This window comes from Sinohyriopsis cumingii, chromosome 17 (genome assembly GCF_028554795.1).
Source record: "Sinohyriopsis cumingii isolate HCF-2022 chromosome 17, ASM2855479v2, whole genome shotgun sequence".
Taxonomy (NCBI): domain Eukaryota; kingdom Metazoa; phylum Mollusca; class Bivalvia; order Unionida; family Unionidae; genus Sinohyriopsis; species Sinohyriopsis cumingii.
The window spans coordinates 60130082-60151840 of NC_142977.1; the positions used below are offsets into that span (position 1 = coordinate 60130082).

At 35.7% G+C, this 21759-nt stretch overlaps 1 protein-coding gene across 1 annotated transcript; it reads right to left on the reverse strand.

Moving 5' to 3' along the window:
- Window positions 1–10630: 10630 nt before the first annotated feature.
- On the reverse strand, window positions 10631–21005 carry LOC149779048 (transient receptor potential cation channel subfamily V member 6-like). The gene is made up of 3 exons (XM_089939617.1): window positions 20836–21005; window positions 19502–20509; window positions 10631–18402 (listed from the first exon to the last, which is right to left on the reverse strand). Exons 2-3 carry the CDS (start codon window positions 20318–20320, stop codon window positions 16702–16704), a joined length of 2520 nt encoding a protein of 839 aa, XP_089795743.1. The 5' UTR covers window positions 20321–20509; window positions 20836–21005; the 3' UTR covers window positions 10631–16701.
- Window positions 21006–21759: the final 754 nt, after the last annotated feature.

Here is a 21759-nt window from a genome sequence, read left to right on the forward strand (position 1 = left end):
CCATTGTCCCTAGACAGTCCCATCCCACCATGTTAAATTCCCATTGTCCCTAGGGTACAAACTCTGTACTCTCCATGTTAAATTTACATAGTCTCCAGGGTACAACCCTCCTAGTTTAACATTAAAGTCCTCTTGTCCCTAGGGTATCCCACTATACTACTGAGAGTCAAACAGAGATATGGTGGTAATTAAATAGCCATATCTTCTAATGAATAAAAACGAGTATGCGAGTGATATGTCTCGTAAATTAAGATTCCCGATTGTAGTACATAGTATTCAAGTCTACACTGAAAGTGCGTTTTTAATACAAAGTATGTACCAGTCTAAAAAGTTATGACCTTCATTAAATTGAAACGTATTAAAATTCAAAACAAGGTAATCACGTGCTTAAACCAGTATACACAGCAATCATCGGTCGTGCTGGCTTTGATAAATACAAGCGTTTGGTGTCTGTCTTCAACATGGCCCTTAAATCTCAATTATCAAAATATTTCCTTCTCACCCACGAACCTAATTTAAACGAAAAGGTAGATGATTCCCTCAAAAATTTTGTTTGGAGACTTGTATTCATTTAGAAGATTTTGTTACAAATTGAGATCCATATATTGTAAAGATGTTAAGGACATAGGAAACACAAATTCGGGTTATCAAATTAAAACTATGAATGCTTTTATATTCAAAACTTTCGTCATTACCCAGAACAGGAACATTTATTTTAGAGAAAGGACTATAACAATGAATAAAAAAGACAATAGTTACATAACCTAAATGTACAAATAGATACATAATAATATCGATTATTGTGCTAATGGAAGTGTCGGATTAAGCATTCATGTATACACGTTTCCGTCTGTTGTATATCCTGTTCTTTGTCCGTGAAGATGTAATATAACACCGGTATTTTAAATGTAGGACATGAAAATGCATTTTAAAATCTGTAACGTGTTTAGAATTAATGAACAAAAGCTTTGCACTGTATTTTAAATTTATGGGTCTTTATTTTCGTCGCTCAGTCGTAACGTTGAATGGCTTGAGAAGATAACAGATAAAAGGCGTCTTCTCATGTTTTTGGTTTCTTTTGTATGTATTTAACCCGATATATTTATTTAAACTGTTGCGAAGGATATACTTCGTAGTTCAGATTGTATACAGTTATTAGCGACCATGGTAATTGACAATTAACGAAGCAAAAGGAATCCTATGCCAGGCACTCATTATAAACCAGCTGTAGAAAAGATATCTAAAACACCGCACCATGAATACAGACAGCTCTAGTAACGCTTCGAAAGTAACGGTCACTGTATACTGTATACAACTTGCAGTATACCTGAAATAATCGTTTACATTTATGGACATTATATAATTGTGCAGCATATTGCAAAGCACAGAGTTCTGATTTATAAAATAAAATTCGTTTAACCACGGGTCTACTAATTTAAGCATACTTATGAGTTTATCAAATTAAACATACAAATCTTAACAAAAATTGTCCGAAACGTTCTGACACCCCATGATAGAGGAATGGATCTTGCCTTACCTTAGAGTACTTACCGTGAATCTGATAGGTGGTGAATCAGAAAAGCCATCCAGTAAATAAAAATAAAAAACAAACTCGAGTCTTTTCAACTGTTATGTTTCCTTTGCAGATATAATTCTTTGTCTCTGCAACACTCTATATAGACAAAATTTATTTTACTAGGTGACTTATTATTATTATTATTATTATTATTATTACATTTAATTACTAATTTAAATCTCATGATAACGACAGAGTTTAAAGGAGTTCAAGGTTAAATTCTGTTCTGATATTGCACTCAAAGAAAAGAAAAGAAAAAATTATTTCAAAACATACTTTCGGGGTACCTAACGAGGCAAAACGCTTAATTAGGAAACGCTCAGCATGCACTGATAAGGCCCACAAGGCAAAAACTAAAAGCGGTCTCTGCCAAACCAAACCAGGTATTTGATCATATGTTTCTGACACTCAACAATAATTCGTGCGAAACTCTCGCTTACTAATCTTACCCATGTGTATATTATTGCGTCATATTTTAGTTTAGTTTTATTTGAAATTTTATATTAAGTGTTATTCTCTTTTTAAAAAAAGAATCTTTGAATTCTGGTTCAAATATACATGTTGCAGTGATGATCTAATATGAAATCAATAATAACAATTGTTGTTGCTGATGGTGGTGTTGATGATGTTGAGTTGAGATTTTTACTTAAGCTCAATTATGGTAATGTGTAGCATATAAAATCGTCCACATAACTATTACGTTTATGAAGTTAATTTAGTGTTGAGTTTTGTTCTGAATTCGTTCAACAAGAAAGTCTTTTTGAGTCAAAAATGAAATATTTTCAATGTAAGTGACAGCATAGCTAATACTAGTTTGAGCCTGTCGTTGCGATCGAAATAAAATCGGGAGAAAATAAAGACACATTAAGTGTATTTTGTTGTGTTAAAATACGTCTTATATAATATAATGAATGAACTGGACACAATTTTAAGGTTGCGAACCAAACCATAATGAAAATGTAAGAAGCGGAATCCTCTCAGATGTTTGTTTATCAGAACTTAAATCCCATACATTTGGCAGTATTGACCCAAGAACTACCAGTTTCAGTTAATGCAAGGCTTATTTTCATATTGAATGTGGCATCGTTAAGAAAAAGTCGAATTCAACGAGAAGTTTCTACGCGCGTTGCAGAACATTACACATCATGTTGAGCTACTGATAATGTTGACGAAACCTTCGTTAAGCTGCATGATTTACCCTTGAAAAACATAATAGTTAAGAAAACATTTAATTAGAAACATTTTATTTAAAACAACACACTGTATCTTATTTATGAACGACTGAACGCATTTGTCTTTGGCAAATTGTCAAAGTGGTGTCTTTAATACTAATTGCATGGAATATTGTTCAAGTGGTGTCTTTAATACTTACGACATGGAATATTGTCCAAGTGGTGTCTGTAATACTAATGACATGGCATTATCCAAGTGGTGTCTTTAATACTAATGGCATGGAATATTTTCCAATTTGCATCTTTTATACTGATGGCATGGAATATTGTTCAAGTGGTGTCTTTTATAATAATTACATGGAATATTGCTTAAGTGGTGTCTTTAATACTAATAACATATATGTTGTTATGAGTATATTACATGCAGAAGCAGAAAATGTAGAGAGCATAATATATGATTGCAATATCAAGCACGAGTCATAGAGAAAATTTGTCTTTTGACAGTGGGGCAGAGAATTCGATCAAAGTTAGAAAATAAGCAATACCCTATGTAGCAGATTTCTTGTATCCAATATACAGGTCAACATTAAGAAAAGTAAGTATGTTGTCTTTAGGAAAGGTGACATATTGAAAAACCAAAAGTGATAGAAATATCAAGGAGACAACATGGAAACAGTATAGTTGTTTTATTATATAGTGCTATTTCTAAACATACTAAATTGTAGGAAAGGTCAGCCTATTGTAGTGTCAAGAATTGAAAATACTTTAGTAGTATATGACGACGGTATATACCGGTATCGGCCTACCATGTTAAAAGTGTTATCAAAGTTATATGCCCAGACGGGAAATGAACACAAGGAAACTGGTAAAAAGAAGTGGTTGACTTTAACTTGGTAAGAGTTTATAACTCCAAACGTGAATTTATCATGCTGAATAAATATCGGACCAAAAGGCAATTTAACGTCACTGGTTAAAATGGTTAGTTACTATACAACCCGTTTTTTTTTAAAACTACCAAACACACGTTTTGATTACAATCAAACACATTGATATCTGTTATGGTATGCAGCAGCTATTATTTGGGCTACTATCCAAGGTTATCTTTTTGATATACTATCCAGCACCCCAAACCTCGACAATCCATCGAAAATCGTAGGAGTGTTTATGCACATACTATACTTACGTACAAGCAAACATAATATTAAAAAAATAAGAGTAAGGAAGGTAGTGTTTACAGACACACTTGACCCATATAAACTCTCAAACATACTACATACACAAAAGGTGAAAGGGTTTTTACATTTTATTTGATTTGGTCACCACAAGTCTCAAAATGTTGTCTCCATCTATTAAGTGCACTCTAATTTGTCGTTGTGGAGACAATATGCTGGAATTATGATTAGTGAGTCAAAATATAGTAAAGTCCCTATGTATTCCATTTTCACGGGTAATGATCAGTTATCAGTTTATCTGATATTTTGTTTGAAATTACCTGTCACCTAAGTCGATGAACGGACGGTCACCGTAATCCTTTGCAAGAGAGCTTTGATTCAATGCGTTTACTTTAAGATATGTCTATTCAGGTAAGTAATATTATGGGTAATTTTTTAATCACTTTTCAAAGTCTTCTCTATTGTGATGAGGTGTTTTTTCTGAATAGGACGATTGATTTGAAGTCCAAGGCAATGTACTATGACTAGGCATGTAATTGTTTTCTCCAGGCGACAACACAAACAGGAGATTAAATATTGTTTTTGTCCTTGCCATTTTGCCATCATTACTGTATCTTGTTTTGTTCCTCACTTTTGGACTGACCGCTGTTGTTGTTTTTCTGAATGGAAGACATCCCCTTCACCTACCTCCATAGGCTCGAGTTCAATTTTGTTTCCTCATAATAGTCTCAGATCGTTTTCATTTGCAAAAGTGTTGTTAGATTCTGCATACATAAAATATGACGTCTTCTAATGTTCGCTAGAGCTACTGGAAACGACGTTGGTCCGATGTTGTAGGTTGGAAATGTTCCCCGTCGCTGCCTTAGTCTGGCGTGAAACCAAACTTTCACAAGGCATGTGCCTTTGCTTAATATCATACGAAACACCGTTGCTGCTATTAGTACCATACAGTCTAGTGACTTCAAACATTATCAAATAAGATCGCAAGTATTTTTTCTTAGAAAAGTTAGATTCAAAGGACCTGGTAATAATATTCGATATGTACACTTCAACGGGTGTTATCCAGTGCCTTGTCCAACTGATGGTTAGAACTCGCTGAAGCCTTATCGAGATAAGTAGCATTAAACGAATATCCCATGGTAATTATCGAGTTATTGATGATCAATTATGAATTAGTTGGTGATGGGTGTAGGGATTCATAAGGGCCAGTATTGTTGTTTTGTCCAAATGTTCTTGAACGTGTTCGTTGAGGATATCGATAATAAAAGTGTTTTGACCTGCATTGATCTTAATGACTTAAACAGGATGAATGCTTTCTATTAAAACTACTTCCCAATGAGCTTATTGATCCATTTGTATGGACGGAGGCAATTTGGCCGTGAAACAATATAACATGTTATTGGGAAGCATTTCCATAGAAATATCAATGGGTAATTTAAATAAAATTGTTTATTCGTATTTGTGCGATGGTTTTTTTGTGTCTGAAGAGTCATTCGTTATCAAAGGATGATATCAAAATATTCCAAAAGGAGGTGTGATGATGTTACTTGGACAGTTGTAAATTGCTTTGGAAGCAATGCTATCGTTGTTATTGTTACTCTCGTTATATTTCAACGACGGATTAGGCAGAATATATTAATACAAATACAAATCGTTCACAATTGCTTAATTATCTCCTTGATGCGAACACAAATTGCGACTAGCTGCTCCAGTGACACAATATACCACAAAGATTTGCCAGAAAAAGACGACATGATTTATTTTAGGGACACATTCTCCATACCACGCATACCGGATTGCTAGCGTTGTTTTATGGACACATTCTCCATACCACACATACCGGATTGCTAGTGTTGGAGAGAGGAACTATATATGTGTTTAACGGTATGCTGTTTACTTCTTTCTCTTATTTTCGATGACTGTGAAGCAGTAATCAAATAATCAAAACTGGATGGATGTATTTTTTCTAACTTCATTTCTTGAAGTCGACGCGTTTTACTTTACATGATCGTATATATCGTGTACATCATCTTCCTTCTTGGTCACTACTGAAGTAAGTAGAAGGTTCCTTTCATCACGTCTATGTTCATATCTTCCAAATTGTTTACAGAAGAATTGCATCCATACTCTATTTCAGTGACAGAACACAATTCTGTAGTCCAGTTTAGTAAATAAATTTTGTCAAGCGTGCGTTTTGTTTTTCCTATGCCATCCCAATCCCCTGTGTTTAAATACTTCTTCCTTAAATCAGGTTTCTGATGTTTCATTCAAGTGATCATACACCCTCATTTTGTTTTGCGGATGTCACGTCCTTTTTTTATACATATCAGATGCTTTGATTGATTGTAAACTTTGATTAGATGTGGTAACACAATCATGTATTTGAATGTTGAGGTGTTAACATATTTCCACATCCTATTTTCTAAGGTTGGGAAAGTTCCACGACTCAACCTTTTATATCAGGATTTTCATTGGTAAAAGAATGAATTTGTCTTTTTTACAATATCCTTTGAAAAGATAGGTTTAGAAACGTGGTGCTTTATTGTCTGGTTGATCTCATAGATGATGCAGGACACTTTGTTTGGAAGCCAGAATTAAAAATCTCATTAACTATGGACCTGTTTATAGGTCAAACGGACTGCCCAAACTGATTTTGAAAATACGCCATTTACAAAATTTGTACACGCATGTATCCATGCCTGTTACTTTCCTTTGACTTCTCGAAAAGTTTCGTCAATGACACAAATGCAATGATGGTATCAACCACTTCGTTGGGTGCTTTTGGAACGCTTTGCTTTAGCATTGGAACACTGGATTTTGTCAGTAATGATAAAAACATCGGAATGTTTAGTCAAGAAAGGAGATAGTTCCCTTTCTCCCTTTCTTGGATGAAGGTTTCGTTGGTTGTGGTCAACAATGATAGTGATAATGGTGATGATGATAACTGTGATAGTGATAATGGTGATGATGATAACTGTGATGTTAACTTTGCAATATCTTTGTTTCAGGAGGAAAGTGAACCTTATACAGTGCTTCTCCCTTTTGTTTACTGGAATTCGTCTCTACTGAATTATCGGCATATAATATCAACTTGCCAATTTGGACAAATCAAGCAAATTAACCCACTCACCCACATTGCTTTTAAGATTCGTTCTTGACCATAGTGACAACGAGCATGCTCTTGATTACATGTAACAGCATACGTACGACATAAAGAAAATATAATTTTTCAGTGGCAATGTTGAGGTTAAACAGGATGGTACAAGTTAATTGCTGGTAACACTTACCATTTGATTAAACCTTCATACTGGTGACTGTGTTCCACATTGACGTGTTTTATTAACATTTCAGGGCGACCGATTTATAATCGAAGTTATTTACACACCCAAGGATACAAAGAACACACATTGATCTATTCGATTTGTTCTCTTTGAGATTCGTCCACTTTATACATTTAACCTTTCAAATTGTTTAGTTCTACAAACGACGATATGCTTAAATTCTGGATCGGTTTTGAACGGTCGATCGTACTCGTGTTCTTATAGCTATATCACTTGATAACCTTGACTTTCTAAAATTAGGCATTATTTGATATTTTTATTTCTACAAGTTTTAGATCTCGTTGACGAAAACAAGTAAGGAATAAATAAAATAAACCTCCCTGATATTAATAGATATCTGGGTTTCTAAATCCCATTCATCAACGTAGAGACTTCCTATTTGAGTTTCTTCACCGTTGATTTACATATTGCATCCACTGGTCATCGCTAACGCATAAGTAATAGAGCTTGCACAAAGCTTTCGAGGAGTGTCTACGGCGGACAGAGAGATGCGACTAAGGTGGTCTGATGACTGGTTTGTGCAAGTGACTTTGATATGTTGTTCTATTCTGAATCAATAACAAGAAATTCAACCTCCTTTTCTGCTCCATGATCAGCTAACATGATAAACCAAGAAAATGTAAAGCTTTTTAATAAAAGTGTTAAATTCTTATATGTATTTTTATTTTTGTTTTATCTTGAATAGAAATGAATATAAAGAGGTATCACGTCACACTTGTAAACAAAATTTAGTAAACTATTAATCATCTCCATTGCAAGGCAAATAAGCAGTCACGGTGTTCAACTTGGAAGAAAGACTCGCTAGTGCCCATTGAAAATATGGATTACAATAGAGCTGTCGAAAACTTAAAGGCCGTATAAAGCTGATAGCGAAATAAAGCAGATGTTGTCGTAAAATATTACGACGTGATTTATGTTAAAAACATCTTTTTTTTTTAGAAAATTAATGACTGTGAAAGCAGCGAATGGAGAAGAAAAAAGTATCTCTAAAAGTTCAATCATACAATAGATGCTTTTGGGGTTATATTATAGCCAGTAGAAAATCAACATTTGATATTGTTTTCAGTATGTTTCATTTATTGAATTTCTGCTGACAACATTTCATGCAAAGGAGCTCTCTTCACAAGCTGATCGGTCTGCCTAAAAAACGGGCAAATACATTTGCCTGATTATTATATATTTGGAACCAATTAAAGTCATAACTATGATGTTACAAAGTGCAACACATGTCAACCTTGTTCTCCATACGCTACAAGCACTCTTTACTTTTCAAAGTGGATATCCTCTTATTTGGTATGATAAAACCACTAGCACGATACTATAAATTTGGTCTTAAACATAAAATACCACATGGAGAAGGGTACGCTTTCATAACTGCATCATACACAATTTAGCCTGCTTCAGCTCTGATATTTTCTCGGCAATCACTTTAATGTAAAATTTAAATGTATTTTCCAAAACGAATGTGTTCGTTGGTATGATGCGTGATCCGGAATTCTTTACTTGCAAGTGGTGTAGCACAGGTCTGATGATATTCTAAGGTTGCACGAGACATACGTACGATACGCTTCTGAGCCCCATTACTTTGTCTGTAACTGGTCTGCCTGGCTTGTGGTCTTAAGTGCATTTCATCGTGGCTAAGATTACTAAATAATCGACTGTGGTACATCATTCCAGCGCTATAATGCAAAATCCTATATAAAAGTATAAATACTCTTATAGGTTTTACTTTTGCTTTCTTTATGTGTGTGTTCGTGTATTTGTGTGTGTGTGTGTGTGTGTGTGTGTGGTGGGGCTAATATTAGCGAAATTCAATCAATCACGAGTAGATTTTTAGATTCACATGTAAATATACACCTCGTTTTTCACACGACATGGTATCCTCACATACTCATCGGTTTACTACCATATAGAGAATGTTTTACCCCGACAAACATTTCTGATTTTCAAAAACGTTGTTGTTACAATTCTGCGTTCTCTCGCACTTTGATATTAGCATTAACTTAATGCAGTTTATTGAGAATCGCATGATGTATCCCGCGGTGGGGGTGGGTTGGTCGGGCGGGGTGGGGTGAGGTGGGCTTGTGTACTCTCTCCGCTCATTAAAGTCATAATTCTTCACGAAACTAAGCATATTTATTCAAGTAAAACCAGGAACCTAAGCACATTTATCCAGGGTTGCAATCAGTCTTGGGACTGAGTTGTCTGTTTATTTCTTGAAAACCACGATAAGTCACCGGGTGGGCGCCACTGTTATGCATTCGGCTGATTGATTTTAGTGATTTATAGCGTGAATAATTCTGCTGACGTTTATAATCCTAGAAATGTATGGGGTCAAGATATTTATTATTTCGTTAAAATAAACATACACCATAATGTTGTGAATAATTAGTTTGTTTTTGTTATTGACATATATTTGTAAATGATTCAACGATTCCTATTAAGTTATGTTTAAAGTAATTATCTGACCATTTCCAGAAAGGGGAGGGGAGGGAAACAATGTGGTAAATGTACATTAATAAAATTACGTAAATTAATAGACTTCGAAATCATATAGTGTAATTCATAATTCGCAGTCACCGCTACTATGAGTATGGCATCACTCCACTCGAAGTTGACCAAAATCAGGGAGATATTGCAAAAATAGTACGAACTGGGTCTCGCAGCAGGCTTTTTTTTAAAATGTTACAAGCTATTTTGATAATAAAATGGTAGACATCAGAGTTTGCTAAACCGTATAAATGTTGAAAATGTCTCTTCTGCGCTGAAACACAATGATATGTTAATTTTGACTAATTGCATGTTAATTGGATTCTTTTTGCTTTATAGCTTACTTCTCTCGTGGCAGTTTTAGAATATGGACCTTGGGCGTCGCCTTCTCTCTTAGGTGGACGTTTTATGCCAGCATGGGTTTGGATGTCAGATCTAATTCCCGGGATAATACTAACCGCCCAAGTTATCGCTTTCTTAGGTGGTCAGTATATCATCCTGGATGCAGAAGAAGAAAGCAATACTGTGACCATTTTTCTTCCATCAGTCATGGGTAGAGAAGAATAAATTTGTTAAATAAATATGTGTGGAGTGGCTAATTTAGGTTATGTCTTTGCACAAAAGGACACAATCTGAAGTTTTTTGATAGCAGTTGTGTTTGAATCTTTGATTTGTATCATAAATAATTAATATTAATGATAACTCTGATAGAGGGGAAAAAAGTAAGTATACATTAAGCGAAACTTATTGTTAACCGTATTCATATGAAGCGGAGGTATTTCACTATGGTTACATAGCAGTTATTTTGGAGTATATAAATGTTTTCATTAGAAGTGGAAATGTAAATAGTTAATGCTGTTAAATGAAGTAAACATCATATAGGTGTTTAATTACTTTATTGAACACATGAAAGCTAGATAGTAAAGCACAACTCGATTATTAAATACTTTATACCAATTTGACTCATAATGACTCACAATGCTATGTTATTAATAAAATATATTTTGATTATGAAGCAGTTAACAACCTTAGCAACACTTGCATAAGCCATAAACATGTCCGGGAATCAAATGTATAAAACCTTCACAAGTAAACGCTTCATTATAACCAGTTTTACTGTTCTTTTGATGATTCAAGTCCGTCTGGCAGTCGCTTTGTCTGTAGACCGGCAGTCCCTTTGTCCATGTATCAATGCGTCTATACATCAGTCCCTTTGTCCATGTAGACGTCAGTTTATACGTCATTCCGTCTGTCAGTCCCTTTGTCCATGTATCCATACGCAAGTACGTAAGTTCTTTTGTCCATGTATCCATGTATCTATACGTCCGTCCTCCCCACAGTATGTTCTCCTTGTAAGCCGTCCTCCCCACAGTATGTTCTCCTTGTAAGCTGATCTACATTTATACTGATTGAAGGAAGGTGACCATATCATAACATTTATGAGGATATGTAAATAAATGACAGGTAGGTTTGGAATCTTCAATACACTCAACACATACCGGGGGAAATAAGAAGAAGATGGAAAGGGAAATAATAACATGTGGATATTTGCTAATATATTTTCCATCGATACTTTCCATAGTGTACACAACATGTTGGGATCAATTTTAAAGTTTAATATTTTGATCAAGTCTATAGCTTGTATCTTGTTCTGAATATACTGTAAGTTTTACAGATAAAGCGTTCAATTGTCAACCGAAAACATTTTATATTTCTCTCAAGTGTGGCTGAATTTTCTGTACAGGCTGTATGTACTGGGTGGTGAGGTAATATGCTTATTTCACAAATGTTATGGACACAATTTGCATATATATTCTCATGTAAAGAACTGTTAAATACTTTTCAATGGAATAAAAACTGACGAAAAACAAAATAACAAAGATATAAACAACTAATTATTACGACAAAAAGACGAATTCCTCCGCAGAAAGTATAGATATGTGTTCAAAAAACATATTATGTTTTTTAAAAACGGTAGTAACTGTATCTAATTTTCAAACAATAGGTAAGTCTAACAATGTATTCCCTCTAAAATAACTCATTAGTTTTATCAGTTGTTTAATAAATTTCCTTTAGTGTCTTATTCGCTTAGTAAGATGTCTAACATAATTTAAAATATATCTTGCAAAATTAATTAAAGATCTTTGAGTTTTTAAAAGCATGTCTTACAAATAGAATCATTTCAACTTTTTTTATAAACGTAAAATGATCTCTTGCGGGTTTTAGGCATCATACAATTTTGTAATGCACAAACAATTGTACAAGACAAAATTCAATGTGGACTTAGGGAACACAAAGATGCATCCATTGTTTATTTGTACTAACCGAAAGGCAACAGACAATCATGGGGACATTTCATTGCTGTCAATAGCCTGGATGACAGTATGTAAGGCTTCTGGAGGGAGAGACCACATATATGCTGTTTGAAGCTCGTCATCTCCAGGAGAAATTCCTGGAACACGACATGACGAAAGCTTTTGATACAGCCAGCAGTAAATGCCTTTGTAGGATCTTGGCAAAATTTGGTTGCTCAGAGAAATTCATCGTAATGATTGGCAATCCCATGATGTCATGCTAACTCGTGTCGTGGACGATGTTATAATCATTCGTGTCGTGGACGATGTCATAATCACTCGTGTCGTGGACGATTTCATGATCACTCATGTAGGGGACGATGTCATGCTAACTCATGTCGTGGACAATGTCATGCTCACTCGTATCGTGGACAATGTCATGCAAACTCGTGTCGTAGACGATTTCTTGCTCACTCGTGTCGTGGACAATGTCATGCTCACTCGTGTCGTAGACGATTTCATGTTCACTCGTGTCGTGGACAATGTCATGCTCACTCGTGTCGTAGACGATTTCATGCTCACTCGTGTCGTGGACGACGTCATGCTCACTCGTGTCGTGGACGATGTCATGCTAGCTGTGTCGTGCACGAATGAGAGCCATCTGAACCATTCTCACCAATGGAGTAAAATAGGCTGCGTGTTATCCTTACACTCTTCAGAATGATGTTTTCCGCTAGAGCTAGATACGTCAAAATATGTTGTACTGCAGTGTGCCGCGATATTTTAAAAAAATACCACTCTACGTACCACGGTTTCCTGCAATAAAATTAGGGATTATCTGGGGCACTTGCCTGACGCATTGTGCTTTAAATTTCCGTCTGTCAATGTTCTAATGTATAGCAAACTAATTCCATATTATATCCAATATATAATCTGAAAATAAAATAATTATCATGAGATAAAAGCAAAATGATATCTCAGCTAAAAATCAAATCGCACCTACCCAACCAAAAATGTTAAATGGTCAATACGTTATAGTACTTGCATTTGCTATGTATGTATTGAGGGCTGTAATCTAACACCGATAACTAAAGTGGGGTAATTACGGTTACATTATAGCTAACATCCTGTGAAAGACATTGTGCTGACGTGATAAAGCTTGTGAATAAAATAAGTATTGACACTGAAAAATACAGTTTACTTCCCACGCATATTAGCTTTGAATGGGGCGTCAAGATTTAGAGAGGATGTTTATCGGAGATGGCCTGTAAACATCAAACAAATTTATAGCAAACGATAAAATATTTAGTGGATTTAAGAAATTACGAAAAAGTAATTTAAAACCCCCGCACCTGATTTCTTGAAAATCTTATTATAAGTTGCATTTTTAGAAATGAATACATGTAGTTAACACATTGACATCGCTAGTAATGACTACACAAATGACATTTTTTCGGAATTTAATTTTACAAAAGTTAGATTTGACCCAATTATCGTTCACAAAATCCGATTTTGTACTACCTTTGCATTACTTGACACTTGTCAAACATGTGATTAAAGGATCATAACAATAATTATATTTGTCATATTCAAAATAAATTGTGCCAAATACAATATTTTTGTAAAATTATGATAATAAGTCTTTGAATTATCTTCTGATAAAAATGGAAACATGCTGTTAACATCATTAACTTGATAACAAGAATACACGGGAATTTCTAGAGATTCCTTTTCGACGGAAATTACCGATGAACAGTTCCAGTGAAAAAGCACCGTGACACCCTCCACCAGAAACAAATACTGCGGTAAACGTGTATACCGGTAATACCGCTAACGTCCGTCTTCTGCAACGCATTCTGATGCATTCCATGATTATGGCACTGTAATCGACATTAGGTACTGGACTAACGGTAAGCTCGTCAATATGCGCAGACTTTAGGTGGAGACAAAGTTACAGGAAGTGGCCCTTTATGATCGCATATTTGCTAACAACTTTTCCCTGAATGCCAAATTGAGTCTGACATGTAACAGAGTATGGGTCATTTCAATTCAGTTTCTGACAAATCTGAGTCTGACATGTAACAGAGTATTAATCTGAGTCGGACATGTAACAGAGTATTGATCTGAGTCTGACATGTAACAGAGTATGGGCCATTTCAATTCAGTTTCTCACAAATCTGAGTCTGACATGTAACAGAGTATTGATCTGAGTCTGACATGTAACATTTCAATTCAGTTTCTGACAATTTCTGTCTCACAATCTGTATCAAGAAGACACAGGTGTTGCATCAACCTGCACCAGGAAAGCCGAACGTAAAACCTACCATCACAGTAAATGGCCAAAACCTCAATGCAATGGACAAATGCACCTACGTCAAACTGTCATATTGCTAAACCATGCATGGCCTTTGGCAGACTTAACACCAGTCTGTGAGAGAGCAGAGGCATCAGTCTGCAAATAAAACGTAAGGTCTATACTGCCAGTATGTTGCTGAATCTGCTGTATCGTTGCGAAACCTGCCAAGAAGCTGAACCACTTTCACATTAGTTGCTTGAGGAAACTGGTGAGGGTAAGATGGCAGGACAGGGTCCCGGAGACTGCGGTTCTCACCCGGGCAGACAATTCAAGCGTCCACACTTTGCGGATGATATCTCATTGTAGATGGACAGGCCACCAGGAATTCAGAAGAGCGACTGCCAAAGAAGATCCTCTTTGGCGAGCTGAAGAAGGGAAAGCAATCACAGGGTGGTCAGTTTCTGTAATTCGTTTAAGTCCTCCCTGAAACATTTCAACATTGACCCTGAATCTTAGGAAGATCTCGCACAGAATCGCTCCACTTGACGTAGATTCATTCATACTGGAGCCAAGGATATAGATTTCTTAGGCGGAGGAGAATTGCAGAGGTAATGCAGAAGTGCGATTTCAGAAATGCAGAAAGTCCTCTATCAACCAAGAAAATGCAAGTGCATGTTACGTAAAGTTATCCACATACTGTTCAGAGCACAAATTGGCCTGATCAGCTTCTCGCATACTCGTAGAAACCAGAGTAATCAGTGATGGCATGGTCATCTTGGAATTCGAAGAACGAACAACAGTACAATGTATAATATATGTTGCAGAGATAATGGGATCTCTAATGTACTCTGTAGTATGTCATGCCTTTTACCCTTTCTAAGTGAACTTATTTTGTTTGCTGATATGCTGTATACTTGTTAAGATACCTAGCAGATGTAACTAGATATCTTATAAACTCTCTATTATGACATTTCTTAAATACTGTCTTAATGAAATCATATTGTGTGTGACGTACGTTGCATACTTTACAAGATACGCCACTGAAGCAATGCGATGAGCTATGAACGCTATTGTCATACCTCGAAGACTTTCTAAGAAATTACGTGGACCGTAATATGCACTGCACACTTTATATCATAAATTACACATTAAGTTACGGAGCTTCTTAAAGAATCTGGATACAAATAATATTTATTATAATGAAATATATTTTGATTAACCGAAATAAGTTTTAGTTATTTTGAAATATTGTTTCACTATATCGAAATGCTATTTGGTTATTTCGAATTATTATTTCGTTAGTTTGAAATTTTCTTTCGCTGAAACGAAATAGTATATACAGATAACGAACTATTATTTCGATTAGGCGAAATCCCTTGTTATTTCGATACGTTCAACGAACCAGTAATACGAAAATGCGAAATAGTATTTCATGTAAACGAAATTGTATTTCGAAGTAATTGAATAAATTTTTAAATGACTAAGTTTCTATTAAACGAAATAATATTTTGAAATAATTATACGTTTATGGACCATTTCACTTAATTGTTCTATAATAACTGTATGTTGCAATATTTATAGTATTTTTTTATGATATTGATATAAACTTTCTCACTAAGTTGCGAATACATTTTACTATAAAATCTCTGCTTCATTTTATAGACAATATAGATTACTTAAAAGTTTGTTAAAATATTTTTGAAATATTCAAATCGTATTAATCAATATCTAATTAATATTTTATGGGTACAAATGCAACGTATGTCTTATATAGTTTGAAATATATCTAATTAAAGTATACCTTATTTACCACTAGCGTTATGATATATCTCTTAAATTGTATCGGCTATCTCATATAATAAACATGCATGCATACATACATTTCTCGAAATACCTACCTGTCAATTCTTTATGAAAACCGGTTCAAGACGCATCAAAATAGGCAACATTTTAAACATGTAGTATAAATCTAGCTTCAGACATGGAACAGTAAGTTTTCTGTAAAGGTGTAAGAATTTGTTGGATTTGAGAAAACATTTCGTCTTGATTCCTATTGTAAAATACTATTTCTTTCTCACAACCCTACCATCATATTGCTAAACAAAGTATTGATGTTGGAATGATGAAGACTGGACTCTTCTGGTTTGCTGCGAAAATGATGATGATGCATTAGTATGTGTATTATTCTACTTTGACTATTTAGTTGTCTGAACATATATTTTTATATTTGAGATGCAGCAACTTCATGTAAGTCATTATAGACGTGTATATGGAACAATAAGAGAGAGAGTTCACCGGAAGCATTAATATATTTGTAGCCTTTCATGTTTTGTATATTTTTCTTGCATGTCCTTTAACTTTTATGCAGTTGTTATGTTGCCACTGGAAAGGTCAAAAGATACCTTCTGCATCTGAATAGCTTGACGTTCTACCTGCGTGGACTGTATTATGGTCACGGAGTTAGACTCTGTTGAAGAGAAGGACGATGTAGATGTCCTTTTCTCCAGAGTCCCTGAACTCTGTCCAGTCAGGCTGTTTGAAGACTTAGCAAACCTCGAACCGTTTTTAAATTCAATCATCTGTCCTTTTTCGTTGCCCAGAAAATTAGCAAAGTTCTTACTGAAGATATCAATTCCATCCCTGTTTCCAAACATGGAGGAAAATTTAGGTTTACTTTCGATTCTGGTCCCAAAAATGCGGTCAAAGTTTGGATAAAGTCCAAGACCTTCCTCTTTTGACTCTTGGTAAGACACATTTTCCGCATCCCGGATAGAGTCGATTTGAACCACATATCGAGTTAGGTTACATTCACTATCTGTTCGCAGATCAAAGCAAAATATTTTATCCCGCTTTGCAACCTTAGATGCTAATTTCTCGGCAATTGTAGCAGGCAGCATGCTCTCAAAAAACAAAATAACTGACAATTGTTGCAGACAAAGATGCATCTCTTTGACGTCTTTGAAATTTGAGAGAAGTTCCGTACATGTATTAGACATCACCGCGATCAAGGCATTCAGCATAAGTATTGTCGTCAGGACGACCATCATTAGATATACTAAACTTAGAATGACTGGTTGTTTTGCATCGAAGACTGGAATCTCGTATATTCCAAGAAAGGCCAGAACTGTCTTTACCATTGTCTCCCACCAGCTACTGAATGCAGGTACATCCTTGGCCGGGGGTCCTTGAAGAAGCAGGAAGAAAGCAGTATTAAACGCAATTAGTTCGAAAACGATTATAACTGCAAATCGTGCAATGTCGCTGATCAGGACCCGCTGAATCAGTGACGTGAAGAAGCTTAACCTTCGAATAGCTCTGATAAAGAATAGAAACCACAGCCAGCCGACAATGATAGCGACAATAAGAAGATAATCTTCGTATGAAGGACTCCATGTAGCACCGAAATCGCCTATCAAACAAAGGGAAAACAGGACCAGAGAAGACCTGAATCCACCATTCGCGTACGGGTTAAGGAACTGGGTCACATTGAAAGGCATCCTTCTGTTGACAATTCGCATCGCTTCTTGGGTTAGATATATAAATGCCACAATCACACTGATGACTGTGAAGGTCGTAACAAAGTGACTATCAAGCTTCTCGTTTATCCCCCATATTTTCTTATTGGTTGTGTTGTTGGGTTCTTCGATGGCCATTGCTTCTCTTTCTCGTACAATTCTGGCTCGCTCGACTGCACTTACAGTCAGCAAAATCATAAATATTGCGTGAAAAATCCAGAAAGGATAGAATATGAGCCTATAATATGTCCACTTTTGGAGAATTAATCGGCGTATGGGGGCTTGCTGAAGAAACTCAAAGGCAGTTGTGTAATTCAAATCGAACATGATATCAAATATTGACGAGGTGTTTGAAATGGTTCTGTCAGTATCCACGTCTGCCCTGTTTTGAGCTGGGCCCTCTTTAGACTGGGAATATCCGGGGCTTGCAACTGCCAATGCTGCATTTTCTCGTCTGAGAGCACGTGCTAGATTTAGGTCAATGTCGGTTACGTCATACATCTTTATATCGAACAGTCCATCCTTGTTAGACAGGTAACAGTATGCCTGCAGAAGGAGACATATAAATAAAACATACATCTTTACTGCACCTTATTTATTTACGAAAGGCTTCATTCATTATCAAATAACTATTTATAAAAACAGCAGGCGTCACTTCGGTTTGTGATAAACACTAATATATCACAATACCCCCTCTAATGGCATAACTATTTTTCTGCCTTGAGGACATTGTAACATGTTGCTGTCCAGTATACAAAAAAAAAAAAGAAAAAAAAAAAGAATTTGGAATCAACCAGCCAGTTTAAGGCTAAAATAGCTATGCACTTTCAGGATCTTTGCTTTTCTCTTTTTTGACTGCCAATTTCAGTCTAGGATAGATGCAAAGACAGATGACACGTATGTCTCCAGCTCAGCAGACTGTACAGAATTGACAATTCCTTTTGAGATTAGCAAAGACAGGTTTTACAGACTTTCATGACTGAGGTGGGGCCCCGAGTGGCCGAGTGGTCTAAAGCGCTCTTCGTTACGGATCACTGCCATCTCACCTCTGTCTGCGGCGGTTCGAGTCTAAGATTCAGCCAATGTGAGTATGTGAGAAAGCTTGCCAGTAGCTTCTCGAGGGTCGGTGGTTCTTTCCGGGGTTTTCCCGGGTTCTTCCTCCACCATTAATACTGGCCGCCATGTATAGCCTATCGTGTGCTGAAAAATGGCGTTAAACCTCACAACAACAACAACAACAACATGACTGAGGTAAAGATCAATCAAAATTTATTTTAAAAAAACGAAAACATAAGAAAACTATTATGGCGTCCTGTGCAGGTAGAAGATGCAATTAAAGTTTGTTACCATTTACTTTTTTCAATCTAAATATAGAAGAAGTGGAATGAATCGAATTTATACTTGAATTCTAATATAAATGGGACACGATTTTTATGATCATAATGTAGACGTGTTTGTTCATTTACAGTTTTAGAACCTTCACTATGACACAAAAGCATTGTACTACAATTAACACTTACTGTCGCTTTTATTAGGAAAAGAAAGAGAACTTAAAATATAGAAACATAAGTTTAAACGAGACAAACTAACAATAAATTCGCTTGAATCTGCAACATTTTGTTGCATATTACTTTTAAATACTTACTTGTTCTAGTATGTAGGCAAAGATCCTGTGTTGGCCGTAGCGGGCCGCCATCTGTAGAGTGGTCTCCCTTCCCATTCTGTCCATCAACATCAGCTTCTTTTTGCTCTTTTCGTCCACCACTGATTCCTCGTGTATATATTTCATCATCTCCAGAATGTTAGTCAGTTTTTCGGGATAAAGGTAAGCATAAACAATAAAACAGTGGTATATGGATTCCGACTGACTGTTCACGCCGTCCACTTTGGCTCCATGCTGTAGGAGCTTTTCAAATAATTCTTTGTTGCACGTTAGCGCAGCGATTGACAATGGGATCTCAGCAAGCAACACTGTATTCTTGAATTTAAGTCCAGTGGCTCGTTGTTCCAGGCATGTGACCTTTTTATCATGTAAATCAGGGGCAGATAAAGCATTAAGCATAGTGTCCACAAGCCACATGTTTCCTCGACAGATGGCCATATGTAAAGGCGTCTGTCCTCTGTACAAATTTGAGTCTTCCCTGTTGCTCAGGATCATATCCGGAAATTCTTCCACAAGAAGCTCAACCACTTTCTTTTCCGCTGGTTTCTCCAGATAAAACATGCTGCACGCCATGTGTAACGGTGTTTGATAGTCTACCATCTGATTACCTTTTAAAACGAGTCTCTTTGATTCGTCATTTCTTTTGATGTCTAATACTATTTTAGATATTGATTCAAACCTTGTCCTATTGGCATCCTCCGTGCTGGACGTAGCTATTGCACGGACGAGGGCATATATGTCATTTTCATCCTCAACTGTCTGTGTGTCTGTCGACCATTGTCTGGTAGTTACAACCTCCATGATTCACTTTCTATTAGAAAATCCGGCAGTCTGAACTAGCTACATTAACAGGTCTCTTTCTTTCGATGAGGACAATGCTGATTTAACCACTTTTGTGACTTGCAGCTCATAGATCAGCTCATAGATCAGCTCATAGATCAGCTCATAGATCAGCTTATAGATCAGCTCATAGATCGGCTCATAGATCAGCTGAAATTTTTAAAGAATTGCAATTAGTTTACATTTAAAATGAAATTCATTCAATACTTATCGGATGAAATTGTACTTATGCAAAAGACGAAATAGTTATAAGTATTAAATATGACAGTTAAAAACAATTATGATATATATATATATATATATATATATATATATATATATATATATATATATATATATATATATATATATATATATACGGAATAAGCTGATTTCATTCTCTTTAGAGTCGAGTTATCCGAATGCCCGCGTCTGTATTTTAACCTCATATCAATGATTATAATCTTGAATCATACTAGAGCTCTAATCTTATTTACCACATCGAATTGTTTTCTTCACTTTCAGCTGATCTTTGTGATTGGCGATTCGTGGTTTATGATTTATCATCCATATGCTGCTACATAATGGAATAAAGAGTGACTGCAGAGACTGCGCACATTTATCCTCTTTCTTTTTACGGGAATCCTCATTAATGTCCCACCTGTAGGTAGTGCAGTTAGAATGAACAGAAGCTAACACAGACTCAAGGACATCTAAAGATAGAAATTGAAACGTCCCATTTGAACCGGTACATTGTTTATGCAGAGTACAAACCTTGCACCTGCAAATAAGGTATGCAATTTGAATTATTTGTTTACAGGGAGATTTTTGAAACACTGGGTCTTGCTCTGATCACGTGACTGGCATTTTATTGCTGATTGACGTTATTTACACGCAGTGTTGGGTTTCATGTGAATTACTATCTTTGATAAACATTAAATACTTTTATACAAAAGATACATTTATCTACATATGGCAACCTTATTCATTTTTGTGGTTTTGTGTAAAGTACGTTAATTTTGTAACGACCACAAAATAGATTTTATTTAAAAAAATCCCACAAACAACCCACCCACCCACAATCCATGCCTTAATGAGGAAATGTGGTGAAGAGATCCTTCTTGTTGTTGAGGAACAAGAATGCAAAAGCACCATAAGCATACATTTTCAATGAACAAGAGAATGTTTAGGTTTTGGTGTTTGTTTTTAGGGGAAAATGGTCAAAGGGTACAAAGGTCGTATTGGAATAAGTATTAAGGAAAACGCTGGATGATTACTTAAGTGGGAGAAGATCCTAGACTAGTAATTAAAAGTGAAAAAATAACACTAGGTCCGCCCCTTCCATCAAATGTTCAACTGTCCCTCCACTTTGTGGAATCGTTGAACATTTAATTTATTAAAAGAATAAACAAATTGAAACA